Source organism: Fusarium odoratissimum (genome assembly GCF_000260195.1).
Source record: "Fusarium odoratissimum NRRL 54006 unplaced genomic scaffold supercont1.14, whole genome shotgun sequence".
NCBI lineage: Eukaryota > Fungi > Ascomycota > Sordariomycetes > Hypocreales > Nectriaceae > Fusarium > Fusarium odoratissimum.
Genome location: NW_022158700.1, coordinates 861833 through 888117, shown reverse-complemented (window position 1 = coordinate 888117; position 26285 = coordinate 861833). Strand labels below are relative to the sequence as shown.

At 47.6% G+C, this 26285-nt stretch overlaps 13 protein-coding genes across 13 annotated transcripts; 10 read left to right on the top strand and 3 right to left on the bottom strand.

The window, feature by feature from the left end:
• Window positions 1–9: 9 nt before the first annotated feature.
• FOIG_09159 (uncharacterized protein) lies at window positions 10–2003 on the top strand. Its single transcript, XM_031209350.1, has 4 exons — window positions 10–216; window positions 288–388; window positions 439–1119; window positions 1180–2003. Exons 1-4 carry the CDS (start codon window positions 97–99, stop codon window positions 1886–1888), a joined length of 1611 nt encoding a protein of 536 aa, XP_031061387.1. The 5' UTR covers window positions 10–96; the 3' UTR covers window positions 1889–2003.
• Window positions 2004–2078: 75 nt separating this feature from the next.
• Window positions 2079–4011, top strand: FOIG_09158 (uncharacterized protein). Its single transcript, XM_031209349.1, has one exon. It carries the CDS (start codon window positions 2237–2239, stop codon window positions 3932–3934), a length of 1698 nt encoding a protein of 565 aa, XP_031061386.1. The 5' UTR covers window positions 2079–2236; the 3' UTR covers window positions 3935–4011.
• Window positions 4012–4048: 37 nt separating this feature from the next.
• On the top strand, window positions 4049–6928 carry FOIG_09157 (uncharacterized protein). Its single transcript, XM_031209348.1, has 9 exons — window positions 4049–4246; window positions 4302–4348; window positions 4407–4544; window positions 4595–4664; window positions 4730–4757; window positions 4810–4822; window positions 4872–5298; window positions 5353–5437; window positions 5492–6928. Exons 1-9 carry the CDS (start codon window positions 4139–4141, stop codon window positions 5644–5646), a joined length of 1071 nt encoding a protein of 356 aa, XP_031061385.1. The 5' UTR covers window positions 4049–4138; the 3' UTR covers window positions 5647–6928.
• Window positions 5538–7498, bottom strand: FOIG_09156 (uncharacterized protein). The gene is made up of 2 exons (XM_031209347.1): window positions 7025–7498; window positions 5538–6946 (listed from the first exon to the last, which is right to left on the bottom strand). Exons 1-2 carry the CDS (start codon window positions 7282–7284, stop codon window positions 5830–5832), a joined length of 1377 nt encoding a protein of 458 aa, XP_031061384.1. The 5' UTR covers window positions 7285–7498; the 3' UTR covers window positions 5538–5829.
• A 1756-nt stretch (window positions 7499–9254) lies between these two features.
• On the top strand, window positions 9255–10944 carry FOIG_09155 (uncharacterized protein; the record flags this gene model as incomplete). The annotated part of the gene is made up of 2 exons (XM_031209346.1): window positions 9255–9892; window positions 9945–10944. 2 exons carry the CDS (start codon window positions 9255–9257, stop codon window positions 10942–10944), a joined length of 1638 nt encoding a protein of 545 aa, XP_031061383.1.
• Window positions 10945–11121: 177 nt separating this feature from the next.
• Window positions 11122–12255, bottom strand: FOIG_09154 (uncharacterized protein; the record flags this gene model as incomplete). Its single annotated transcript, XM_031209345.1, has 3 exons — window positions 11928–12255; window positions 11779–11871; window positions 11122–11711 (listed from the first exon to the last, which is right to left on the bottom strand). The coding sequence occupies exons 1-3, from the start codon at window positions 12121–12123 to the stop codon at window positions 11122–11124; spliced, it is 879 nt and encodes a 292-aa protein (XP_031061382.1). The 5' UTR covers window positions 12124–12255.
• Window positions 12256–12846: 591 nt separating this feature from the next.
• FOIG_09153 (uncharacterized protein) lies at window positions 12847–13362 on the top strand (the record flags this gene model as incomplete). Its single annotated transcript, XM_031209344.1, has 1 exon — window positions 12847–13362. The coding sequence occupies one exon, from the start codon at window positions 12847–12849 to the stop codon at window positions 13360–13362; it is 516 nt and encodes a 171-aa protein (XP_031061381.1).
• A 328-nt stretch (window positions 13363–13690) lies between these two features.
• On the top strand, window positions 13691–15014 carry FOIG_09152 (uncharacterized protein; the record flags this gene model as incomplete). The annotated part of the gene is made up of 2 exons (XM_031209343.1): window positions 13691–13830; window positions 13961–15014. The coding sequence occupies 2 exons, from the start codon at window positions 13691–13693 to the stop codon at window positions 15012–15014; spliced, it is 1194 nt and encodes a 397-aa protein (XP_031061380.1).
• A 1600-nt stretch (window positions 15015–16614) lies between these two features.
• Window positions 16615–18052, top strand: FOIG_09151 (uncharacterized protein; the record flags this gene model as incomplete). Its single annotated transcript, XM_031209342.1, has 3 exons — window positions 16615–16838; window positions 16911–17455; window positions 17506–18052. Exons 1-3 carry the CDS (start codon window positions 16683–16685, stop codon window positions 18050–18052), a joined length of 1248 nt encoding a protein of 415 aa, XP_031061379.1. The 5' UTR covers window positions 16615–16682.
• Window positions 18053–18500: 448 nt separating this feature from the next.
• FOIG_09150 (uncharacterized protein) lies at window positions 18501–20152 on the top strand (the record flags this gene model as incomplete). The annotated part of the gene is made up of 4 exons (XM_031209341.1): window positions 18501–18510; window positions 18577–19288; window positions 19339–20051; window positions 20109–20152. The coding sequence occupies 4 exons, from the start codon at window positions 18501–18503 to the stop codon at window positions 20150–20152; spliced, it is 1479 nt and encodes a 492-aa protein (XP_031061378.1).
• A 405-nt stretch (window positions 20153–20557) lies between these two features.
• On the top strand, window positions 20558–21512 carry FOIG_09149 (uncharacterized protein; the record flags this gene model as incomplete). Its single annotated transcript, XM_031209340.1, has 3 exons — window positions 20558–20841; window positions 20892–21073; window positions 21133–21512. The coding sequence occupies 3 exons, from the start codon at window positions 20558–20560 to the stop codon at window positions 21510–21512; spliced, it is 846 nt and encodes a 281-aa protein (XP_031061377.1).
• Window positions 21513–22014: 502 nt separating this feature from the next.
• Window positions 22015–23115, top strand: FOIG_09148 (uncharacterized protein; the record flags this gene model as incomplete). Its single annotated transcript, XM_031209339.1, has 2 exons — window positions 22015–22184; window positions 22242–23115. The coding sequence occupies 2 exons, from the start codon at window positions 22015–22017 to the stop codon at window positions 23113–23115; spliced, it is 1044 nt and encodes a 347-aa protein (XP_031061376.1).
• Window positions 23116–24108: 993 nt separating this feature from the next.
• On the bottom strand, window positions 24109–25617 carry FOIG_09147 (uncharacterized protein; the record flags this gene model as incomplete). Its single annotated transcript, XM_031209338.1, has 1 exon — window positions 24109–25617. The coding sequence occupies one exon, from the start codon at window positions 25615–25617 to the stop codon at window positions 24109–24111; it is 1509 nt and encodes a 502-aa protein (XP_031061375.1).
• Window positions 25618–26285: the final 668 nt, after the last annotated feature.

Here is a 26285-nt window from a genome sequence, read left to right as displayed (position 1 = left end):
CCGAATATTCTCCTCGGACTATCTCTTTCCTTTTTGCCAGTTGATTCCACGCACAAAGACCGTCACCTTATTACTCCGCAGTAAAGCCTGAAATCAATGGCTGATACAGTCGAAGGCGCCCCTGCTTCTTGCTCCGCAGGTGCATCGACAGCAAATCCGGGGCAAAGGTCTCGGAACCAAGCAGCTTGTGATGTCTGCAGAGCAAGGAAAATCCGGGTTGGTAACCTTGCGGCACCCATAACGCCACTATCTACCCCTCATTGTTGATATTCTAACAATTTCAGTAGTGCACGTATGATCCCAACTGCCAACGATGTCAAGGCTGCGAGTTTTTAAATGTGGACTGTACTCATGAACGGCCAAGAAGGAAGCGTGGTCCTCCAAACAAGTCAGTCCATTGTATGTTGCTAATTATGTTGGCATACTGATGCAGAGCAGACATGCACAAAAAGCTCAAAGGCAAGTTGCAGGGACCCCAGGAATCCCTTCTCCAAACAACGTTTCCATCTCACCAGGCGGAAGCAATGATGCTCGCCAATCAACAACACCACTTCAAAGTCCCCAGTTCCTGGGCCTTGTGAGCCGTTCCGCGACTTGCACCTGCTCTGGACTCAGTAGCAAATGGCTTTCCGCGTTTGCCCCGGAGCCGATCATCATGCGCCTGCTTGGGGACTGGTTCAATGTGATCCACCCTTTAGCTCCGATCTTACTCCGGCGCCGGTTCCTCCAACGCCTCCAGCAAGGGGTAGCTGACGTTGACGCCGAGTTCTGCGGGCTTGTCATCAGTGTATGCGCAGCGACCAAGGCCACACTACCGCGGGGTGACTATGGGCCAGTGACTGTAGATTATTGCGTCGACTTCCTTGATGCTCACGGACTACTCAAAAGTCAATTTACCCGAGACTCTTTTAGCATGGACAGATGCATCGCCTTATACAATATCGGGACAGCGATGAGCGCCACCACAAAATCGGGGTTGAGCAGTATGCGCGCCTATCACGCCTTGAGCGAGGCAGCTGCAGGGGCCAGGTACCTGGCGTATTATCGGATACATGAGCATGATGAGGCTGAACAACAGCTCCTGAGGAGACTCATATGGCTATTATTTGCTAGCGCATGGTAAGTTTCGGCACTGGGAGCGGACGACTCGATCAACGCTAAACAAGTCGCATATTACAGTAGTGCGGACATTTTCGGAAGACTACCCATCAGCCTACTTAGTCAAGATCGCATCGAGAACTTTCCAAGGCCTCTCCCTCTTTCTGACAATCAGATGGAGCCTGGAGCCCCAGACAGCTGTCACGAGCCACCTTGGCATGGAGATGACACGACCTATGTCCCAGGACTTAACTCATTGAGCGACCTATTCCTCATCTGGCAAGAGGTGCAGCAAGTTCCCGACGGTACGGAACCACAGACTATAATTACGAGATATCTTGGAAAGATCCAACGAGTGTTGGATAATCTCCCGCCCGAGCTGCGGTGGCGTGGCGGTCTGTCACGTCCCGCACATGTCACAGAGGGACACGACGTCCAAATCGCCAATTTATTTGTGACAAGCCTCAACATCCGCTCCAACATTCTTCAGAAATTTGGGCCAACGGACAAAAGCGCACTAGAACATCAGAAAATCGTAGACGACCTGTTAGAAATCCTGTACCATCTTCCCCGGGCTGTCTTTGATGCAAACGGCAGCAGCCTTGTCCCCAAGATTCGGGACATTGGAGCCGCGTACCTTGAACAGACTCAATTGGGGGATGGCGTGGGTGAAGTGGAGATAGGGGATGCGAGAATTAAACTCGAGCGATTACTTCGGAAGCTAGATGATCTAGACTGTTGGCAGGGAATTGGGGTGCTCGACACTCCGCCCTTGAGGGTAGAAACGTGACCCGAATAAACAGACATCAGATCATTATTACCCAAGTCGGAACTGCAGAATGGGGGAGCCTTGGTCAACACTACCCAAACTTCGGAGACCTTTGCCCCGCAACCGGGAGTGCTACACTATTCGCCGAGGCTTGGTGCCATTTCTCCCAGGTTAGAGCGAAGTAAATCCGAGTATCCTTGTATGCATGGCTGGAGCTCCGCACTAGAACGCATGATCCACCAACCCTACACTCTATTTTATACAGTTCGGGAAATACTGAAGTTATTTGAACCATCTGCAATTCATAACTACCATCAATTTCATGTTTGTCAACTTATTGGTTTTATATCATTTTAACACTCTACAACTATGACTGCCACACAAATTCCAACAGCACCAGCTCAACATGCATACCCTCATCTTCGGCGGTCTGACAAGGGCTCAGTCCAGCTCATCGTCAAGGGGAAACCCTTTTTGATGCTCCCTGGCGAGCTTCACAATTCATCACTCAGCTCCGCAAAGTTCATGAGCGAGGTTTGGCCTAAGATGAAATCCGATCACATCAACACATTGCTCGGTTCGGTAACTTGGGAAATGATTGAGCCCAAGGAAGGCCACTTTGACTTCAGTGAGCTTGATCTTGTTCTACAAGGCGCTAGAGAGCATGATATGCATCTCGTTCTGCTCTGGTTCGGAACATACAAGAACGGTCTGTCCACATACGCCCCAGGATGGGTCAAGAGAGATCCCAAGCGATTCCCCCGAGTTCAAGTTCTTGAAGCTGGTGGTGTCAAAAGGACACTCGAGATGATTACTCCTCTATGCGACGCCGCGTGCGAAGCTGATTCTCGAGCTTTTGCTGCCCTTTTACGACATCTTGCAGAGGTTGATTCAAAGCACCAGACTGTCTTGATGGTTCAAGTACAGAACGAGACCGGAGTCCTCGGCGATTCTCGGGATCGATCGCACCGAGCCAACAAAGCGTTTGCTGAACCCATTCCAAGTGATCTCCTACAATATCTGAGCCGCGTCGATACCCACTCCAGATTCAAGAAACGAATCTCAAGCGTTCCTTCATCAGGAAATCATTCCTGGGAGTCCCTTTTTGGGCCTGGAACAGCAGCCGATGAGGCCTTTATGGCGCATTTAATCTCTTCTTACGTGGGGCGAGTTGCCGCAGCAGGAAAGGCCGAGTATCCCATCCCTCTGTACACAAACACATGGCTCAACCTTGAAGGACAATCGGAACTGGACTTTGGTGGGGGCGCACCAGTTGTTGTCGGCGGTGGTGACAAGCCTGGAATTTACCCATCTGGAGGTCCTTGCCCACATGTTCTGGACATTTGGCGATTTAACACGCCCTCTCTGGATCTACTAGCACCGGATCTATACTTCCATGACTACGAAACTGTGTGCCGCAACTATACAGAGCAAGGAAATACTCTCTTCATCCCAGAACAAAGACGTGATGAGTATGGAGCAAGACGCATCTGGTTATCCTATGCGACTTATGGTGCTCTTGGGGCCAGTCCGTTTGGCATCGACACCGGCTCTGATGTCATCGGCCGCGAGTTCAAGCTTCTCAACCAGACCAAGCAGTATTTCCTTGATGCTGCACCCGAAGATCGCTTCGGATTCTTCTTTGACGAAGAGCCAAGCGAGAAGAAGCCGGAACAGTGGACTCGCACATTCGGTGACATCAAGGTCATTGTTGAGCGCTGCTTTGTCTTTGGCAAGCCTGGCCCTGGTGCTGGAATGATTATTCACTTGGGTAACTCCAAATTTCTCCTCGTCGGCCGGGGCTTTCACGCCCGCTTCAAAGCAGCTCGCAAGGATGCAACCTTTGGTGGGATCCTTTGGGGCGAGGAGAAGGAGGTTGATGAGAACGGAAACCTGCAGACTTTGAGAATCTTGAATGGAGATGAGACAAGGCACGGCGAATTCATGATGATGCCTAACGACGACCCAGATTATGGCGGTTTCCCTATTGCTGTTACACCTGGAGCGAGGACTTGTATTGCTGAGGTGGAGGCTTATTGGATTGCCGAGGATGAAGATGACAGATAATGACAAGATTGATTCATTGGGTAGCCGAGATTACAGTAGCATCCACAATAATACCAATTCTGTAAAATCTTGTCGCATTCCCTTGTATATCACGTGTTTCAGACCCATGCTGATCACAGATCGCCCCTCATCCTTCTCAGCCACCTCCAGTTCAATGGAGTCGAATAATTAACTAAGACACAAACTCTAATCATTCCAGTCACCATGGCAGACCAAACCTCGCAGTCACTCAATCCGGCAGAAACACCATCATCGCCTGCCGTAGCCTCACCGCCGCAACAGACAGATATTATCGCTGCCAATGACGAGCACGTACGTGGATTAAATACCTCATCACGGTTAAGTCATGAGTTCATCTCTTTTGTAGGACAACGAGGTTGAAGACGATGCCGATTCCACTCTTGGTACAGACGCGTTAGTTGTCCCTTCAAAATATCCAAGTGTGACTAAATGCCAATTTCTCCGACTTTAGAGAAAGCTCGACTGCTTCTGTCTCGGCCAGTATCCTCGAATATCGTCGCAGTCAAGGGCGCACTTATCACAGCGATAAATTTACCACCAACTACTTTTTGCCCAATGACGATCAACAGCTAGAGTCTGTGGACTTGACGTATGGCCTTTGATACCCGAAACCATTGTTTCAGGTCTGATCTTTCATAGTCACCACTATTTGACAATCTTGCTGGATGATAAGCTGTTTCTCCCTCCCTTGGAAGCAGACGATATTAAAGTTGGTATCTCCGTTCCAAATATAGCTATATTGGTCGTGCCACTGACCCCTTTGTGCTTCGCCAGAAAGTGCTTGACGTCGGCACTGGAACTGGTAAGTTATCTCAGACATATTGCTTCCATGCATTGCTGACAAACTGCATCAGGAATCTGGGCGATGTAAGTGCAGTACTGGTTCCTTTACATGCCTGTCGCTGACGAGACCTAGCGAATTTGCTGACCGTCATCCGAATGCCGAGATTATCGGTACCGACCTCTCACCATGTCAACCAGAATGGGTTCCACCAAACGTTCGCTTCGAAATAGACGATGCAGCCCTTAACTGGACATGGGAACCTAACGAGTTCGACTTCATTCATATCCGTTACATCTTTGGTGCTATCAAAGACTGGTCTGCCCTGTTCTCTGAGGCTTACCGTTGCTGTGTCCCTGGAGGCTGGGTTCAGTCTGCCGAAGCTGATGTCGAGTTTCGTAGTGATGACGGCACTATTGACAAAGAGCCAAACCTGAAGCTATATAAAAAGTTGTTTGAAGAAGGTGGAAAGATCCTCGGATATCCCTTCTTCGTATATGATCAGCAGGTTCAAGGGTTCAAGGACGCTGGTTTTGAAGACGTCACGACTGTTGACTACAAGGTAGCCGCTGCAAGTCGTTCAAACTCGAGGAAACATCTATTGACAGACTTCTAGCTTCCTGTGGGAGATTGGCCGAAAGACCCGAAGCTCGCCGAAGTTGGGAGATTTGTTCGCGCTTGTTTGGAAACTGATCTCGAAGGTAGCTTGAGGCCTCTCTCTTCTCACTTATTGACTAGCTAACGTCAACCCCTAGGATATACTACTATGATGTGGAATGAGTTACTTAAGTGGCCCAAGGATGAATACCAGCTGTTCCTGATGAGCATCCGCAAAGCTATCAGAAACCCAAAGATTCATACATACATGAGGGTTCGATATGTATATGGACGCAAGCCATCATCACAGTGAGATGAAACTTATATCACGATTTCAATTTAAAGATACGTTACAGCACTGAAGAGCCGCTCCTTGAGATTGACTGCATATATGCACGAGTCTTCTCAATCCCAATCGCAAAGTCATGTCCAGCCACTCCAGGTTATCCTCAGGGGGCCATTCAATTAAATGGTTATTTAACAAAATACAAAAGTGCTAAAAGAACAGACCCTTCTTCTTCCTCCAATCCCATGTAGTTGCCTGTCGCAGGTCATCAACACTGAGTACATCTACACCCTCCCGTGTTAGAATATGCCAAATATGATTCCTCAGCCCAACAGGCCATGCTGGCACACTGAAATACCTGGCTTTTAGGCCTAATCGATGAGCACCATGGATCTGGGCCCGGATGCGCTGTAATTGCTCTTGCGACAATCGCGAACCCCAAACATGCCCAACTGCTTTTTTGAAATGAGCAGAAGCATAGTAGCTATTATGAGAGTTGTATTTGTCTGAGACTTTACTTTCTTCCACGTTGTATGTCCTGACTTGCCGTCGTTCAATGCTGCTCGGCAATACACCTTGCTCAATGCAGTTGTCCGGCATTTGAGAGCTTTCAGCTTGAGCTCTGTTTGGATTTGGCCAAATTTGAGACGTATCAGCCAATAGATCCAATGGTGCATCATAAAAGACATCACGGTAGGTGTTATTTGCCGTTATTTTATCGAATGGGGTGTTTCCCGTGCCGACAATCACCACGGGGCCAGGTACAATGGCTGTACCGTTGAAATGCGTGAGCAGGTTTCTGCGTCGGAGTGGCTCGAGTTGTCTCTGAAGTTTCTCCCAGGTTGCGTTCCCTTCTGTTTTGAAATCGATGAGGACGACCAGCGGTCGGTCCGGATCAGACTCGAAAACCCCAGCCAGAGGCTCATTAACAGCCGAGGGGGAGTGACAAGGCATCTCTCGTCCACATGAGAAGGTGTCTCTTTGGCGGTCGAAAATGCCGAGAAGTGGATTGATATACAAACTTTCCAGCGTATGGTTGGCCTCCAACTGGAAATGACGATGGGCCACATACAGGTCATCATCTTCATTCCATACGTCGGCTTCGACACTCGGACAGCCCGCAGAAATGGCTTCTAAAAGTGGCACATTCCTCAAATAATCGTTATGTGAATGGCAACGCACAGGTTGCGCAGTCATTGTTGAGTCGGACAACCAGTGTCCGACGCCAATTGTTGCCGCCGCGGAGTCGATCCATGGGTGAACGATCAGGTCCATTTCGTCCGGAAAGTAATGATGTAAGGTATTTCCTAGAATATGGAACAGGCCACTGTCCACATTGAGTTCTCTTATTAGCATGGCTCTCTAGAGTCCAGTCTGAGTGCGCCAAGAGGATAGCAGAACTCACGTCATGGAGAGATAGCCAATAATCAACAGGCAGAAGGTCCTTCGCATCTTCCTTCGAAACTGAATGACTCGAAGACGGGGCAACGTCGATGCTCCCAAGCCTTTAAAAGGCGAATTTCGTCGTCTTGGTACGAATCCATCGATATCCAGAGGCTCAGGCCAGTCCGTCGGATTGTCGTATCCTCTATCCAACGAAAAGCCGTCATTCATGTACTCGACAGAGGACTCCAAGTCATGTCGTGGGGTTTGGTTACCCTTCATGATCCCACTTTACAGTCTGTTATCGGTTGTAGGCTTTATCAATACACTCTTGTTCTCCGATTTTTACTTTCTTGATCAAGCACTTGAACAACGTCAACGAATGCTGTCAGACGAGTAAAGTATCTCGCAGGGGCACAAAGTGGAGTAAGAGAGGTCAAGTTACTTGGTAAGTTAATCTTCAGTCTGGGTTTCAGGGCTACTGTATAGACAAATATGAGATGTAACATGCTGCGCCGAGGCCGCGTAAGCGCTCCCAGTCTGTCAAAAGATATCGGCGTTTTCACTAGTTGAAGTCCAGCATATGCGTTTCCCGTGTACCAATTGACTTTTCCTGGGGGTGGGGATCGACGCCCATCTGTGCCGGATTGCCGAGATACCGGCCTAAAATGTCCGGCCTCTAGCCAATAATGGCATAGTTCACCTGTTTTATTTCGTTTCAAGGCTAGTTTACCATAGCTTAAAAACGCCTGTGCTGTCAGAGCTGACGCGGTCTTGGCAACCGTCACAGAGCCAATTTAGAGACCAATGGCTAATAAGCATCAATTTGGCTTGTTGATAAGCTTACAGGTCTGTTTTCATATTCGTATGCAGTACGATGCAGGTGCTTAACACTCTATCACGGCTTTGTTTCGCCATAGAGTGTACCAGGATCTTAATATTACGTAAATAAAGATCCAATGTATAAGCTGCTTAAGTGTTGGATGCTTAATGCGCTCCGAGAGAATGAATCTCTTGCATACTCACCGAAAGCATGATCAACTAGGTGGCATGCTGCAGTGGCTGAAGCAAGACTTTTTCCCACACTCGTAGATTAACATCAAGGTGTCTTCTCAATCATGGTTCGCAAAAGGGTTTCTGGCCGGGAACGGTGATCTCCGAGACGACTCGGTATTACCAAACTATGCATGTACCGGGGTTATTCGAGTGCTATGATGTCAATGAATGCGTAAGCCTCTCACCTTATCACTGAACTCTGTCTCATGCTCAAACGCGGCTGTGTTACGAAGACCTCAGTTATGCTAAAGATAGGCGATTTAACTGATTTAGGTGGTACCCGTCTTGTTTCAGTAGGCATATACGACTTACGCCATTGAATAGAGGAGCATGCCAAATCTGGGTTTATTGTGAGTCATGTCGAAAGCTCTGCCTTACTTCAGAGATGTCTTCTTACCCCTAGGCAGCAGATCGGTATAACTATTAAACTGCCAGAGCATAGCTATTTATTCCTTAACTGCGATATTCTAAGTTACATAGGGATTAATTACTATTACTATAGTCTTGTCGTAGTTCTTGGAATAATAATAAGCGTATTGGTACGTAGAACAGGAACTTTTAATGCCGTTCACTTATTATATAATATTAAACCTTTTAACTATCGCTTAAATGTCTAATTTATTTCGCCTCCTTGCTTATACTAATATAGGATTAGCAGATAAGCTATAAAATATACCTAAAAATACACTGCTTGCTGCGAGCTTTACTAGCTGATAGCGACAGCAACTAGCGCCGGCAATTCTCAAAAGCCGATATGCCCCTGAATATCTAAGACTGGCTCGTACAGTCTATACTAGTGACGCGTCTTGTGTTCAGTCATACTCGAGAATTTACCTCGATGAATTGTGCCGGACGGGCACGTGCATGAAACATGGCAGTGCTATGTCGGTGATTTTAGTGGATAGGGATCAACATCTTCCTAACAGTGATCCAATCAGCCATGCACATGGGTGAGATGAAACAGATTGCTGTGAGATAGCACGTATCGCTTTATGATTCAATAGTCGTTTTATTAACAAGGTCTTTCTTTCAAGGGTCCCGCGTCTGGTTATATTATAGAAGACATCAATCCATTTGTCAGTTGGCAGAAGTCCAAGTCCCATCCCGCTTTGCCTTTTACTTTGCCTTTTGCTTTGCCTTTTTCTTCACAACACTTCTACCAAATATTATTTCTATCCAAGTCCCAGTTCAAGAAGATGGATCATCACCAATTTGGGGAAAGCAGGGGACCCTTTCCTTCGACGCCAGCATCTTCATCACCCCCTTATACCCCGAACAATGGCACACCAACACCAACTGTCGCTCACTCTGATTCTGGAACAGAAGTCGAGCTTCAGCCGTACACAGGAGGTGATAGCGAACAAGAGGTAGATCCACAAACGCCTGACGGACTCGCACGACCACGTCATATCTTCTCCAAGCACAAAAAGTGGATGACTGTGTACATGGTGTCCCTAGGTGGAGCGTTTTCCGCCTTGTCATCCAACATTTACTTCCCAGCGATCGATACAATATCCAAAGACCTTCGTGTCAGTGCGACCGACGTTGGTTTTACTATTACCGTGTATATGATTGTTCAAGGAATCGCGCCCTCACTGTATGGCTCCATCTCAGATTCGCGTGGTCGTCGCATCACATTTGTTATCGCCTTAGTAGTCTACCTCGCCGCAAACGTGTCGCTAGCTTTCACGTCCAACCTGGCCATGCTTGTGGTTTTGAGAGGATTGCAAGCTGCTGGATCGGCTGCGACAATTAGCATCAGCACTGGTGTGATTGCCGACATAGCAGAACCCGATGAGAGAGCAGGCTTCATGGGAACCAACGCCGGCATAAGGTATGCGTATCCCCAGAGCTACAAAGATTCTTGATTAACAGCTTTGATACAGAATGATTGGCCAAGCTATAGGCCCTGTCATTGGTGGATTGCTGAATAGTGCATGGGGATTCAGAAGCATCTTCTGGTTCCTATTTGTATTTAGTGCGTTGGTCCTCTTAGGGCTGTTGGTGTTTCTACCAGAGACACAGCGGAGGATAGCTGGCAATGGCAACGTTCCTCTCAGAGGCTTTTACAAGCCCTGGTCCTACTTCTTCTACCCTCCCAAGGAATGGCGCAATGCCCCTACACCGCCAGCACCAAAGCTAGAAAAACTCTCTTGGAAGACGATCATCGAGCCACTGACGTATATCCTTAGAAAGGATATTCTAGTTCTCCTTTCTTGGGGTGCTCTTGTGTACACCATCTGGAGTATGGTCACGTCCTCAACCACAACAGTGCTGCTCAAGACTTTCCCCGACCTTACACAATGGCAAGTGGGCCTTTGCTTCCTTCCAAATGGAATCGGATGTGTTTTTGGGTCGGTATGCACTGGTCAACTGATGGATCGAGCTTTTAAACGCGCCGAGGCTCGATACAAACAAGAGCATGGACTCGCTAACGTAGACGTCAAGTCCCGGCAGGACTTTCCTTTTGAACGTGTCCGGCTATCACTAATGCCTTATTTCAGCGTTATTTTCATCGTTGCAATGGCGCTGTACGGGCCCAGCTATGAGTTCAACGACCTACGGAGACACTTTGCTGGGAATCTGGTTGCCTCCCTGGGTCTGCAATTTATCATTGCATCTACTGCAACGGCCATCTTCAACATCAACTCGACGATATTAGTAGACTGCTTCCCGTATAACTCAGCTGGCGCTACAGCAACAAATAACTTGTGCCGTTGCCTCCTCGGCGCTGCGGGCGTCAGCGTGATACAGCCTATGATCACCAAACTTAAGATTCGGAACGCATTCCTCGTGCTCACGGCGATTGCTGTTTTCTTCTCACCACTGGTCTGGGTTCAGTGGAAAATGGCAGAGAAATGGAGAAGAAAGAGACTAAGTGCCTAATAGAATACATAGGCTAAAGTGATTTATACCTATATAGGGGTTTAAGATATATATAAATACAAGCTATTATTATAGCGACATAGGAGTTATATGTTATTTCTCTATTGTAATATAATTATACATTTTATATAATATTCAAGAGCTACCCCTCCAGATTAACCAGTAAATGTATAAGCTCTATTTTCTCAATTCAGATCTCTGCGTTATCTCCAGCCACTCCCCAGTATCCTCTGCTGATGATCGAGGCAAGAAGGTTGCAGGGTGGATAAAGTTGAAAATCCCAACGGCGATTACCATCATGGCTCCATCAAGCGCGATAAAGTACCGCTCATGCGTAATAAGGTATCCCGTCCAGCCCTGGGAAAGCTCTATAGTGCGGTATATGCTCCTCAGATAGATACATAACAATGACAGCGTCATGGCGCTTAGTATAGGAATTGAGGACTGCTTTCCAGATTTTAACATGCCTCGTCTAGTGGACCGAATCAGAAAGTCGATTGCAAGAGCAACAAAGACGCTCATGGAAGCCAATTGGAAGACTATTCCCGCAACCATGGTGTTTGTGCCTGGATCTGTGTTGCCGTTGACCTTGTTCACTTCCGCTGAGGCCAAACCACCGCCAATTGCCTGGACAACCAGGGAAATCACGTCGCAAGTACAAAATATCCAAAGATATAGGCTCGGTCCAAGAATAGAGCAGTCACGGCCGAAGACCTGGATCAAGCGGCCAAGAATAATGTAGACACCAGCAGTGAAGAAGACAGGGGCTAGCAATAATCAGCCAGTTAGATAACAGCCTCGATAGGTCAATAAGCGACTGGCCGGAGTACATACCAATGATGAGTGTCGAGATCTGCATGAGAAATGCTGTAGAGTTGTAAGGACATTGAGAGGACCATGTACGGCCAGCCCAGCCGATGATTTCGACTATTGGAAATGGTTAATTCGAGCCCATACTCATGGATAGAGTGGTTTTAGCATACCCAGACCGCCAATGATGAACACGACGCACCACCAAAGCTTCGACCGGCCAAGCTGAACTATGTGTATAAGGGTAGAGAGACCGAACAAGATACAAAATACAATTCCTGCAGAGGTGGATGGAACGTAGCCATATGAAGTATGGATGCCCGTTATCAAAGCGTGGCAGCCCTTGCGTAGGTCTTGTTCTGCTGACATGTTGCGTCGGTGCGAGACAGGAATCAGGGAAAAGGACTGAATTGGCGATGAGATCTAAGAGCTGGACTCTAGCTGTCGCTTTATATACTTGCCATTGTTATGAGAACGTAAGCCAACAAACCGGGATCTTTCCTTCCTATAGGTTTATCGATGAGACCACAGGTGGTGTAACCGAAACTGCGAATCTCGCAGTTTGATACCTACCTAATGAACGCTCTGGGGTTGAAGGCCGCGCAGCGTGCAACATTCTGGCACTGCCATGGGTGTTGGGATTCCTTGTAGACCCAAAGCCCCAATTTCACGCAAGTCATCGCCTTATCTTGTAGGTGCGTGGCTTACAAAGCAGACAAATCTGACAACCCACTGGCCATAAGCCGTAAGCACCAACTTATCGGCCCCGCATTTCTTCGGAGTTAATCTGCCAAGACTGTCCTGAACTGCGAATTTCGCATTTCGGACTTCAGTCGTGGTCTTTGACGAAGAGTCAACGCCATCTACACCGGGTTTTCGTTCCTCTTGTCTCAGTCTGTCGTGGGAAAACCTGTCGACCAGTTCGGGTCTAACGATTCGTCACCTTTCGCTTCAGCCATTCATTATCACCATGCACTCAAGACCTAGCCGTGCAAAGAGCTGCACTGCATGTCGACAGGCCAAGCTGGCTTGTGATGCACGCCACAAATCCGCTGGAGTCCCGTGTACGAGGTGCAGTAAGCGCGGGCTGCAATGTCGGTTCGATTCGAATTTCAAAAGAATCCCAACAAGAAAGTTAGTAACGGCCATGCGGGTTCCAAGAGCAATCGACCAATCCCCGTCCTTGATAACGACTCTAATACTCATACTCACAGTATCGTGGAGGCCATCACCAACTGTATTGACCCTCAGCAGCCGCTTGGTGAATCAAGGACCGCGGGAACCCAATCCCATACAAAGCAGTCGACAATGTCACAAGAACCCTGCATGTCGTCCTCGGCCTGCACGCGCTCCTCTAGTCCGTCCTCTCGTACCGACTCTCAATATTCCACTGCCCCCATCGGCACTACTCAAGATACTACCGTATCTAGTGTCGGCGGATGTACTGGGGGTGGTGAGGCATGGCTGCAGCTCAAAGCGGTCGACATACCCTCCAGTTACCAGCTCGGAAGTCTGAATGTAAACAATACAGTAGCTCTGGAGTTATTCCAACAGTCAGTATTAATATACCCTGAAGGCGAATTTAAGCTTGCCAGAGAACCGAACTGAGTCAAGAACTAGCTTCGATAGCTACTACCGTCCGCACGCCAAGTTCTTGAGGCCCATACGTACGTCTTTAACCGAGTACTCACAATCCTCCCCACATCTTTTCTGGACCATCATCCTCTGTTCTTCCCAAATGCACACGAAACACGCACATATGTACCCCTCTATTGTAACAGAGCACGAGGTCATGTTCTCAGGGACCTATCTCCGTGCTCCACTCAGTATCGAAATGATGCATGCCCTGCTTTGCCTTTGTTTGTGGCCAGTTCCGAAGCTTCGCCTTTGGCAAGACTTGTCCTGGGGATATATAGGGCTTGTTGTGAACTCCGCCATGCAGCTCAACTGTCACCTGCCATCCAACCCGCTCCTTAACACACAGTTGAGGAGAAATGCCAGCCGACGTGCCGTGCCAGACATAGAAGCTGCTGTGAGGGATACCACCTGGCTTGCCTGCTTTGATATAAGCACTCGGTATGTTCTCTTTCGGCTGATTCCCCGTGTCACATCCATGAGGTCCGCTGCTTACACAACAATATTGCCACAGGCTTAGTGAGTTCTTGGGTTTTCCATCCTTATTCTCATCCGGATACTACCTGAATAGCGTATCCCGTGCTCGGGAACGAGCATCAAGCCTTCTGGACCCGTCTAGCCATACGCTATTGGAAATTCGCCAGCTCACCATGACGTTGATGGCAAAGCTCGACATGATTACAGACTCCTCCCTCCACTTCTCCCAGACGCAAAGCAGCATCAACGACTTGGAGCTACTGAGGAGCTCAGACCAACACTCCTGGAGTCCCGAGACAGAACTCACTTTGCAAGGCGCAAAACTGTACTTGTATGCCATGTCACTTCTATTACCTCCCCCAAAGGAGCCTATCGTAGCTCTGCAAGCTATCTCTGATCGGGATGCGGTATTGATCAGTGGATTAATGTCCGCTTCGACAATGATATCAGATATGCTCCACCAACTCCGTGACAAACCTAATCAAGGCTCAGACAAGATGACTTGCAGTGCAGCGTTCTGGCCAAAGACACAAATCAGCTACCTGTTCTTTGCCGCGACATTCATTTTCCGGGTTCTTCTCTCACATTCAAGTCTGACACCGCAGGACATAACCCTTGCTATGTCACGTCTTGCAGATGCACAAGCAGTTTTTAGAATGGAACCATTGCATCCAGATCGCACACGAGCTGCTGAGATTATCCAGCGGTTGATAGAAGTTGCGCGCGCTTACATAATGAAAGACGAGGGCGAAAATGACGCCGAAAACCTACTCCCAAGAGGCCTTCTGGTCACTGGTCGCTTGGGGGCATCAGTCTTGTTTGATGCCGTCCTACGGTCTGTGCACTACCACAAACAAAGTGCACAGAGGCGCAAGTCCCGCCCACGAAATGAAGTTGGTATATATGAGGCCGGCGCACCTACCCCTGGCACGGAACTGCGTGTAGGCGGAGAAGCGAGTTCAAATGCCGGAGTGATAGAGCAGCGTCAATCTGTAGAAGCCTATGCAAATGCACCAGACGCTCCAGGTTTAATCGGGCTTGGCGATTTGTTTGATTTCGAATTCATGGATCGCTATGAGTATATTATGAGTACCGACCCGTCCCTGATGATCGATAACCTGGGAGATCCAGGCTTCAGGACTTGGTGACCCCCCTATAGCATGGAGACTATTGCATATAGGTCTGCACCAGAGTCGCAACCCTACTACCTCAAATCGGACGACGGAAATGAGCCGCAGGTTCATATCTATGAAACCAAAGTCTCCTGCCCCATAACGGGTATAGATGAGGACTCCTGGGTTGCATATCAGTTTGTTGATACTTCCTATCAAGAAGACAAACCGCTTGAGTATGGTGAACAGCATGGTGTTAAGCCAGATTCTCTGACAGGGGGATTGTTCGATGCAAATCTCCCTATATGGACTCCAAAAGAGTATTTCCTCATTTTCTACGAGTGTCGACTTAAACAAGTCAGACATTCTATGCATAGACTGGTCGCAAGACTGTTTCTAAGGTTAGAACCATATGTAAGTGGCCCCAGGCATGTAAAATACTATAATAGAGCTCTTACTTAGTTTTAGACACAGGATGAAGGGGACATAACAGCTTCTTCTGGCTAGGGAATCGTGGAGTCGATGGCCCAGAAGAAACTCACGGAGCGAGTTCTCAAAGAAGCAAACAGATTTCTACCACAGACTATCCACTCTATCTGCAAGGCAATTGAAGTTTGGGATAGGTTCAGCCGAATAGATCTTGCTTACCTCTCAAACATACTGAAGTCAGATTCTAAGAAGAGTCCAATTCCATCTGATAAGGCTGTTACCATGATTGAAGATCAAATTGATGAATTGCGAGACCTCCAATGACGCGCAGAGAAACAATGAGACTTGTGCACGGGGCTTGCTCGAAAGTTATGCGAGGAGAGGGGACATTAGGGGCTGGATTTACGTGGAAAAGCTTACAGGAATAGCTGGAGATGCAGATTGTAATGGAAAATAATGATGTCACAGCCCGACAACAAGCAGGGAGTGGAATGACCAATTATTGGGCCGGTATTGGCTTGGTAAGGACATGCAGTCTGTTTCTATATAGCACAACGTTAACTCCTTGTAGGTCTTCCTACCGCTCACGGCTGTTACTGTTATCTTTAGTATGCAACCGGGTATTTTGCCAGGATACTTTTATAAGTGGTGGATTTTCGTTGTTTTCTGGGTTGCAGTCACGCTTCTCGTTTTACAGGCCATCAGATTCCAACCATCGGAATCAACAGTCCCGATATTGGTGAGCAATGATTCTTGCAGGAGGGCTACTCCCTTACACCCTATTACATTAAGACTCTCTCTACTATCATCGTCAACGAATTATCCTGCTAAGTTCAAGCTTATCCCAAGGTCCCCGGGTAGGACGGTTTAGTGTGGACTTTTCTGGGGTCCTGCATTTTCCCCAGGAATCATGAGATATCGCGACCCCATTAATAGTTCTCATTGGTGCGGTAGTGTTTTTCCATAAGCGATTCATGGACGATCAGCTTAACACTATATGCAGTGGAGACTGGTGGGTGCTTGACTGGGCAAGGATATCAGGCCAAGCTCCATACGGTATTTCGGAGGCACCAACTCCATCAATTGGAGTGGGCTGCCATTGGCCCGTACCGGCAAAATATAGTTTCAGATGCTGATCTCTGGTTTAGCCTAATAACACTTTCTGCCGTAACCTCGTGCCATGACTGTATAAGACCGTTGTGATATCGTTTAAGAATTCATTTTCGTAAATAGTTGTTTTTGTTATTAGTGACAGCTGAGGTCTTGGCTAGCGATATGTTTGACGGCATCACGACAAAGGCTCTTCTAGTAGCCTGCCTGGTTTTCTCAGGCTCGGCATTACCCAATGGCAATGATAAGCGCCATTGGGTAGGCACATGGGCGTCGATGCCTCAGGAAGTTGAGCCTGCAAACTTGGCCCCAGCTCCATTTGTATGTTTTCTTCAAATATTGTTGAAGCTATCTTGCAAAGCCCTCAAATACTAATGAATGACTTCGCGACAGGGAGGAGCAGATGCTGCAGCTCAATTCGAAAACACCACTCTGCGCCAGACATTTCACATGTCCATTGGAGCTGACAAGATCCGTATTCGATTTTCCAACATCTTTGGCAAAACAGACTTGCCCATCACTGCGGCATCAATTGCTCTACCAGTTGGTGGAAAGGCAGGTGTTGGTCAAATCGATACCAAGACCACGAAGCAGCTCAAGTTCAAGGGAAAGAAGTCCGTTTCTGTCCCAGCAGGAGAGATTTTGTACTCTGATCCCATTGACTTTAAGCTGAAGCCTCTGTCCAACCTCGCATTGTCTGTTTACACTGAGAAGGGTCAGCTTGGGAACAAGATTACCGGACATCCTGGCAGTCGAACGACTTCTTGGATGCAAAAGGGCAACCACGTCAATGCTGCGTCTGTATCTGAGGGAAGCACCAAGCATTGGTATTTTGCGAACGGGGTTGACTCGTGGGCACCAAAGGACCATTACGCTGTTGTTCTCCTCGGAGACAGCATCACCGATGGCCGAGGTAGTACAGATGACACCAATGATCGGTAAGCGGAATCAATGTCCAAGCATTTGGTACTCTTGCTCACAATTCTAGATGGTCTGATGCTCTTGCGGCCCATTTGCAAGAGTCTGGTATGTCAAATGTCGCTGTGAACAACATGGCAGCAGGTGGCAATGCTATCCTCTCAGGCGGTCTAGGCCCTCCTCTCCTCCAACGATATAAGCGAGATGCCTTGGAACAGCCAGGTGCCAAATTCGTTGTCGTTTTCGAAGGTGTTAACGACATCGGACCATCCGCAACCGACGATGCCACCCAAAAGAGGATCAAGGACGGTCTCATCAGTGCGTATATTCAAATCGCGAAGGATAGCAAAAAGGCGGGCATGACCACCATTGGAGCCACAATCACACAGATGCTTGGAAACCAGTACTACACTCCCGAAAGAGAAGTCACTCGAGTCGCGATCAACGACTGGATCCTGAGAAATGGGACTTATGACCATACAGTGGACTTTGCGTCTTTGATCGGAAGTGGAGACAAGCTGCTCCCTCAGTATGACTCTGGCGACGGTCTACATCCCAATCCTGCCGCGTACAAGTTGATGGGCACAAAGTTTCCGGTTCAGGTTTTTAAGAAATAGTCATAGACGCAAGCTTAAGGAGGATTGAGAAGTAATGAAATAGTAAAAAAAGGATTTTGCCTTTTACAATGTTCACCAATGCGATACCCATGCAATTGGACCCAAGTACAGAAGGCCGGAATGCTAATGGAAGAAACATCTCCAAATCTACATATACTAGCTTTATGGCTCTCCGTATTATCAACCTTGCCCAATTATAGCCAAACACTTTTTCACAAACCCCGCACCGCCCTCACATTCCACGACTAACAACTCTTACCCTGGCATAATTTCCGCCTTTGTGTCCATTAGTCCAATAGCCAATATGCCACCAGCCAATGCTTTTACATCTTGCGAGGCATGTAGGTATGTCTTCGCTGGATCCTTCCCAGCTAACCAGTCTCCTCCTAAGTCACAACTAACTAGTTAACAGACGTCTTAAGCGTAGATGCTCAAGAGATACCCCATCATGTCGCCTGGTAAGTACTCACTTTTGTTCGCTTGGGCATACAGGTCTCAGATCTCTGTTTAGTGTACTCGACTAGGTAAAACATGCAACTATGGAACAGAACATGCCAGCCCAAACCCGAGAACCTCTACCAATGGCCTGATGGGTCAAGATCGCACAACTCCTGCTACGGAACTAGACATGCACCGAACACACAACTTCCCGTGCTCATACTTTCTGGACTCCGATTTATTCCAGCCGATATCAAGAGATATCTTGACAAGACATGATGGCCCATCTTTTCTCGGGCCGCAAAGACGCTTTGCGACTGCTGGTACATTTGACTCTTTGATAGAACACTACGAGAATACCATCCACCACTGGCTGCCCGTGCTAAGCATCAAGCGCCTAAGGCAAGACGCAAACGCTCTAGAATGTTCAAATCGAGGCGTTGTTGATGTTCTGGTCTTCTTGGCCCTTGAGGCTCTTGTTAGTCAGAGTGATGAGCATACCGTATCGCCGCAAAGTAACCCTTCATATTTAAAGGCAAAGCATGGCAGTTTTATCGCTGAGAGTGGGGGAACTATCAACATTCGACTGATACAGACCATTGCTTTGGTAGCTTTGTACGAACTTGGCCATCGTATCTACCCTGCCGCCTATTTAACGATAGGACAAGCTGTGCGACTAGCTACCATGGTTGGACTGCATAGCCAAAAAGATGCAAAACAGCTGTTCGCGGAACCGGAAACGTGGACATTATGCGAAGAGCAGAGACGGACTTGGTGGGCGATTGTAATGCTTGACAGGTATGTGCAGATCCATGTCCCACGAGAACTTTATCATTGATTATTACTAGAGTTGTCGTTGCAGGCTCCCCACAACTCCTCATGGCTGCTCCAGATCCGAACACGAATGATCTTCTTCCTTGCAACGACGATGACTGGACGAATGGACGAATAGGTTTCAATGAAGCACTATTCACGCGCAACTTCCACTCGCCCTCGTCTGTGGGACAATTTGCTAGAGTATGCCAAGCGGTCCATATGTTTGGCAAAGTCCTCCGTCACATAAAATCCAGAGAAAAAGACACCGACCCAGTCGAACTTACTGCCGAGGCCTTGCAGTTGCACATCGTCTTGACAGCGTTAGATCAGGGCATCATGAGTAGTGACTGTGACATCATGACGACACCTGGGAGCTTGCATTCCGCATTATCATTGTGCAGCTTAGCTCGATTGCTACTATACAACGAATATGCATGCAACGAGCCCAGCTTCAGCACGGCACGCGAGAGACTGGCTGCAGAGGTTGAGATGCAACAGATATCTCTGGCGAGCATCCAAGACATCGTATCCAAGACAATACCGCAGATGGCGAGGCAAATAATGTCAGCGAGTCAACAGCAATCCAAGGGACCAAGACATTCGCCCATCTTGGCTGGCTGCCTGTATCATGCAGCGACAGAGTGCGCATGGTTTGTCAAGGAGAACAATGATGCGGAGATGGTGGCTGGTTTGGAAGCTATCACGCATGCACTCGAAGTTCTAAAGTCCGAGTGGACTGTTTGCAGTAAGCCTCAATCACCTTTATTGGGTCCGAAGCATGACGGCTGATAGTTTTACGCAGATGAATATCTCACCTACCTGCAAGGCAACAGCCCTCAAAACTGACATCATTACAATAATAACAGGGCCGATAGAAGTTAAGGCTGTTCACTAGTGCGTTCTGTCTGTCCGCAACGACTTCGCATTCCCGCTCTGCCCGCTCTGCTTACCCTGAGGTCTACAGCTAGCTCAAACCCCACCTCCGCTCTGCCCGCCCCAACGCTGACATTCCCGCATGCCCCAGTATGGACTGCTCCACTCTCTGGCCGTTGTTCCGAAAATACGCCAAAGCATGATAATGCCAAGTTCTTTACTCAAGGGTCATCAGATTGTTATAAAAAGGGAAATACCTCTCGTTATGTTTTCTTTTATTTCATCTTCAGGATATCTCGAACTTGTCTTTTCCATCAACAGCCCTTTCTATCTATTATCTTTAGTCGTCCATCATTACTATTTGTTCTGTCGGTCAACATGTCTCAGCTCGTTTGGCTTGTTACTGGCTGCTCCTCTGGCTTTGGATCGGAGTTTGTGCATCAGATCCTGTCCCGCGGTGATAAAATCATTGCAACTGCCCGAAACAGTGCAAGGATTGAGCCACTTGCAAGCCAAGGAGCAGCTGTCCTTGAGCTAGATGTCACAGACTCACAAGACAAGATTGATCAAACCATCGCCAAGGCCATTGCTATCTATGGGCGCATCGATGTATTGGTTAACAATGCTGGTTTTGTAGCTGCTGGCTCTTGGGAAGATCTCAGGTATTGCTCTTACTAACCAATGGTATTGTCGACCTTGCTAACATGTCTAGTTACGATGAATTTGTTTCCTCCTTCGAAACCAACGTCTTCGGACCAATCAAGGTTACGCGTGCAGTGCTTCCGCATATGAGAGCCAGGAAATCAGGAACTATGGTCTTTATTAGTTCTTTGTCTGGCTGGGTCGGGCACCAGTTTACTGGAGCTTATGCGGGATCAAAGTTTGCTCTTGAAGGTCAGCTCCCGAATTTTGTCTATGAGAGTCTACATTTCTTTATTCTAACATAAAATCAGGTGTTGTTGAAAGTCTGCATAACGAAACCAAGCCTCTCGGTCTTCGCACCCTCTTGATGGAACCCGGACGCTTTCGAACCCCTCTTCTGTCAACAGGCCACCTTCGGTCAAAGCAGAGTCAAATTCCCGACTATGAATCAGCTTCCGAGACTCATCATGGCCACCTTCATGGCGGAGATCTGAAGCAGCCTGGAAACCCAGAAAAGTTCGTCACAATTGTGCTGGACTTGGTCAGACAAGAGGGCTGCGCACAGGCGAAAAGCATCCCGTTTCGTCTACCTGTTGGGAAAGATGCGGTAGAAGAGATTGGGGCCAAAGCCAGGGACGTTTTGGGGACAATGCAGGAGTGGGACTCTATTATAACAGAAACCGACTACTAGTTGGTATATTAAGAACAATTACTTAAAGTAATTAAAAATTGTCCGCCCTGAGTTTTCGCAATCATGTCTTATTTCCATGTGATAGAACCGAGTGGGATGTCGAGTGGGATATCACGTGCCAGATAAACTCAAATCCGGTCAATCGGCATTGAAGTGCAAGCTGCATCCCACTGTGTATCCCACTCAGTGGGTCTCCATTTACGGCTTGTTCCTTTGGTGTTGGGTCCAAGCTCGCGCTTTGCTCAGTCGCACTGCTATCCCACCGGATATCTTTGTCATAATAAGGTTCAATCCAATGGCGGCATAGCCGCAAGCATGACGAAACATACGTAAAAGCAATTGGGGTTGATTTCACAATACATTAAAAAATTAAATATACCCTGCAGACTTGCATGTATAAGTACGATGTTGCATTCCGCCTCGAAAGCAGCTCACCATCAACATCCTCAATCATATTTCATCGTGCATCTTGAGTCGACAAAGCAAAAGTCCAACAATCACCATGCAATCCAAGATATCTCTTCTCGGCTTGGCCGTTCAGGCTAGCCTCGCAATTTCAATTCCTCGGCCTTGCACTTGTCCATCGATTTCTGGCAACAAAACGATTGATGCTTATCAGTTGTACCCAGAGAACGTTGATTTCGATACACGCCGTTGTCTTTTGTACTCCAGGTTAGTACTCACGAGCCGTATCAAACAGCAGGGATAAAGTCCTGACATTCACTATAGCGTATTGTACAATGCAACTGCGGTCGCCTGGGATCCCTATCGAGGAGAGATAGTGCATACTTTCGAGGCGCCCGGGCTCAGCGGCAACCCTCTGCTGCATTCAAGTGGCGTGCGTGTCGACACTCTGGACCGACTCTCTGTTGTCATCGACGCCGGCGCTGCTTTTGATACTGGTGGCCAGAATATTCAGGGTGATAACTTGCTTGTCAAGTTCGACCTTGTAGACAACTCTTTGCTGTGGCGAGCAAACCTGACCAATGCGACCGGTGGTGTATACGGCGGTTTTCAAGATAGCGAAAGTGATGATGCAGGCAACACTTTCGTTCTCGGAACCTTTCCCAGCAGCCTGATCAAAGTCAGCGCAGATGGAAAATCTGTTGTCCCATGGTATCTCGTCGAGCCAGCCAATCATACCATTCACGGCTTCTCAGGAATTGCCCGCAAAGGCGACACGCTCTTTGTGACTGATAACTCTGATGGCCAGCTTTACCGATTCGATATCAAAGCATCAAAGGGCAAACCGGTTCATGTCCCAACATCTAAGGATGACAAGCCCTTAGGCCAGGGTCTCGACGGTTTGCATCTGCCTTCACTCTACGCTGGTACTGTTCTTTTGGTCAGCGATAATACCAACGGTACTGTTGTGTTGAGATCCAGCAATGGAAAGTGGAAGTCTGCTGAGAATCTCGGCACCATCCCCAACCCTTACCTCAATCAGGGCGGATTTACTGTCGCGTCTGTGCAGATCTCTGATAGTATCTATGCTGTTACCGAGTTCTTTGGTGATGCTATTAATGGAACTCTCCCCGGCAATAGGACAGCTTTCCCCTTGAGGGATATCACAGAAGAGGTAGAGACTCTACTGAGAGCCTAGGTACTGTGAAAAGTCGAGAGTCAGGTGGCATTGGTCTATAAAGTCGGAAGTTCCTTTACTTAGCACTATATTATAGGACGCCAGCAATAAAATAGAGTTGTTTAAAGAAGGTTGTTTCGCTTTAAGAATTCCCCGTTTTTATCATCCAGGCGCTGCACAATCTCCATAAGTCTTCTCTCATCGTGATGACCTTCGGGGTTTGAATCGCAGTGTTGGTAATATCGGAGTGCTTGGCTCAGGAAGTCTTCGGGGTCCAGAACCGCGAGATTTTGCTCGATCATGTCGCAGCTGAGGTCTATTGGGATGTGCTCGTGAAAACTATTAAAAGAGCGGGCTCCACCATCGTTGGATATTGACTCAAACAATCTCTGCAATGAGTATGTAAGTCGTTCGCGGTACATAGGATCCATTTTCAGTACTTGGCTTAGTGATGACTCCGTACAGTGTATGTTTTGTTGATAGTTGGTAGCTGTTTGTGTTTGTGAACGTATTTTTAATCAAGCATAAGACGAAGAAGTTCAAGTATTTATATTACAAGCTGAGCTGCATGTTCGGTATAGTTTCGTCATGCTATAGTGCTATGCCTTCAAGCCGAACACAATTGCTTCTTTGTCAAGCTTCCCAGAATGGTAAGTATTAAAGCATAGCAATGAACTCATTCATTTCTTTCAACATCTTTGTCCCTTGGCCTTGATGTAATGTTCTGAGAGCTTAGAATCTAATTCAGTATATTGCTTTTGTTCTTCGTTCTTTGTTTGTATTGCTTTGTGAGTTTATCTACAACCTGTTCAGTCAGGCTGAATAGATTTCATGCTTGTTGAGGCCAGTCTACGGCTACAACATGCTGTTTGTAGGTACTGTTTTTGCAATAGTTAGTATCGACGTACTGCTGAGAAGTGTCTCTGCGTTTGGTCACGACTGGAAGATGCATGCTGTCACCCATGCTAAAAATAAGGCAATTGACAATCCATCCATTAATGAAAATAAAGCTGTTTAATTAGGCGTAAACTCGATTATAGATGGTCTGAAGCCCAAGATGATACCCTCACAGCCTGGTGGAGTGAAGCGTTCCCACTTGGTAATATAGACACTTGTCAACCTATAGCCTGGTGGTGCAGCACAGCCATAGTATGATCCATGCTTTCCACTGCCGCATTCCAAAGCCTTATCCTTATTGTTCCAGAACCTAAGCTTTCCAAGTTTTTGTCCGTAGTAAACACTAACCCAATAGAAGTATTCGTCCTCCGCGAGGTCAAGTTGTTTGGGCGCACCCCCAGTAGTCGATCCGTAGGCATGACCCCAGGAGTCTCCGTACCTCATCTGCAATCCATCAATGTCATCCCATCCCCTCACGTACGCGGAAGTGATGCGAGGACCACGGTCGGTGATAGGAGCTTCACTGTATTCGCTCCATGCAGCATTAGTCGTGTGACGACCAAACGGGCCAAAGAAGATCTCTCGATCCAATCTTTTCAAGACGGACTCGGGCATCTTGTCTCCTGCCAGGTACGGCCAATACTCGGCGTAGTTGAGTACATTCATGACCATGCCGGAGTCGTAGTCTGCGTAGGCCCTGAGCGTGGCTGCAGCTGTGCTTCCTCTATTGTCGGCGTCATTAAGCTCCGCACGGTAAGGCTTGACTTGTCCGCGCCCTTTACGATAGATCTTGTAGGCGTAGGTTGCATAGTCGAGATCATCGTAACCTTCTCCATTTCCTGCGGATCCTGATGCAGGAACAGCAAGGTCGGAATATGCGTCTTTCCAAGTAGCGATTATAGTAGTTGGCATTTCTAAGTCGATGGCTGTGGCAATAGCTCCTTTGAGTAGATGGTTTTGTTCCGAGGCGATGCTTGCTGCCTGTTCAACAACAGCCTGGGGCGACGTTTTCTTCCTAAACTCGGCACGCATGGTGTTGACGTTCTTTTCCGAGTAGCCCCAGGCTATGCCATGCCTGATTCCATCAGATAGTAGCATGAGATGAATGTTGGCTGCAAGAGCAAACAAGGGGAGAGAAGGCACTGCAAAGCGTTCGACCCGAAACTCGGGAATGGCAGCCCTGACCACGCTCAAAAAAGCGATGTGAGTCGTTTTGAGCGTGTCCCTTGCTCTCATCTGTTCCTCACCCGAAGAATCCTTGTAGTCTTCCCAGACCCGTGTGTAGTTCTCCATATTATCTTGAAGACCTCGGATCTTCTTCCTCAGAATGTCCATCTGAGTTTCTGTGATCTTGGTATCAACGAGTGCCTCGATGCGCTCCCGCAGCTTCTCCCAGATCTTCTCAGTTGCATTCGGGTGGAAGAATAAACTTCCCAACAGGGTGGTAAGCGCGCTGAGGCTGCTTCCAATGACGGGAATAAGTTCACAGCCTAAAGCTAGGACGGAGCAGACATATTGTCCAACCTCGTCGGGGTCGGTAACTCCCAGCTTTTGACCACCGTCGGCGGCCTTGATAAGCTTAGTGGTTAGATCATTGAGGAACTTTTCACTGATTTTAATGCCCATTTTGGAATACCGCGTGGTACATAGGGAGCCGAGTCGAAAAGTAGGGAATAAGGAGGATATGTGTAGGTGGTGGCGGAATGGCTCAGGACGTTTCTTGTAGTAATTGAGTAACTTACTTAAACTTATATACTTGTAGATTCTTTTTGCTGCACCCAGGATACTTGTAATATATTTTTATAGATTATCAGTTTTATCTACTTAGAATAATGGATTGGCGCAAGATGCGTCATAGCTAAAGCTAGCAATACAGCCTCAGGTGAAATATTCCCCAATCTAACCATCTTGTCAATCTGGTGCAGCTGGCCTTGAACCGTGTTGATATTCTATTGGCCTATAAACTTAGCGTGCGGAGAATGTGACGTGCAATGACACGGCACAACACGGTTCGGTAGTTAGTGGAACAGATCCTTTTTCAGCTGCTATACTAAATGCATATCCCTACCTCTTGAAGAGTGGAATTCGATAATATGACAATGGCTGACGTTACCTTAACCCAAGCATCGAGATCTTTCCGAGCAATATACAGCAGTTCTTATCAGGTTTAAACTGCAGGATTACATTGGCATTTAAAATTTATATACCACTTACCTAGGTATAATAAATCCTTACCAGTTTTATAAAAGGCCAACATCTTCTATTATATTTTATAAATATATTAATAAATAATT

Bases quoted from the DNA above. Each gene is read 5' to 3' on its own strand.
- FOIG_09159 (XM_031209350.1), top strand. From the start codon at position 97: ATGGCTGATACAGTCGAAGGCGCCCCTGCTTCTTGCTCCGCAGGTGCA. The intron at 389-438 runs GTCAGTCCATTG...GATGCAGAGCAG, and splicing joins AAGCGTGGTCCTCCAAACAA to ACATGCACAAAAAGCTCAAA. The intron at 1,120-1,179 runs GTAAGTTTCGGC...CGCATATTACAG, and splicing joins CTATTATTTGCTAGCGCATG to TAGTGCGGACATTTTCGGAA.
- FOIG_09158 (XM_031209349.1), top strand. From the start codon at position 2,237: ATGACTGCCACACAAATTCCAACAGCACCAGCTCAACATGCATACCCT.
- FOIG_09157 (XM_031209348.1), top strand. From the start codon at position 4,139: ATGGCAGACCAAACCTCGCAGTCACTCAATCCGGCAGAAACACCATCA. The intron at 4,545-4,594 runs GTATGGCCTTTG...GATCTTTCATAG, and splicing joins CTAGAGTCTGTGGACTTGAC to TCACCACTATTTGACAATCT. The intron at 5,299-5,352 runs GTAGCCGCTGCA...ACAGACTTCTAG, and splicing joins TCACGACTGTTGACTACAAG to CTTCCTGTGGGAGATTGGCC.
- FOIG_09156 (XM_031209347.1), bottom strand. From the start codon at position 7,284: ATGAAGGGTAACCAAACCCCACGACATGACTTGGAGTCCTCTGTCGAG. The intron at 6,947-7,024 runs GTGAGTTCTGCT...CAATGTGGACAG, and splicing joins ATTGGCTATCTCTCCATGAC to TGGCCTGTTCCATATTCTAG.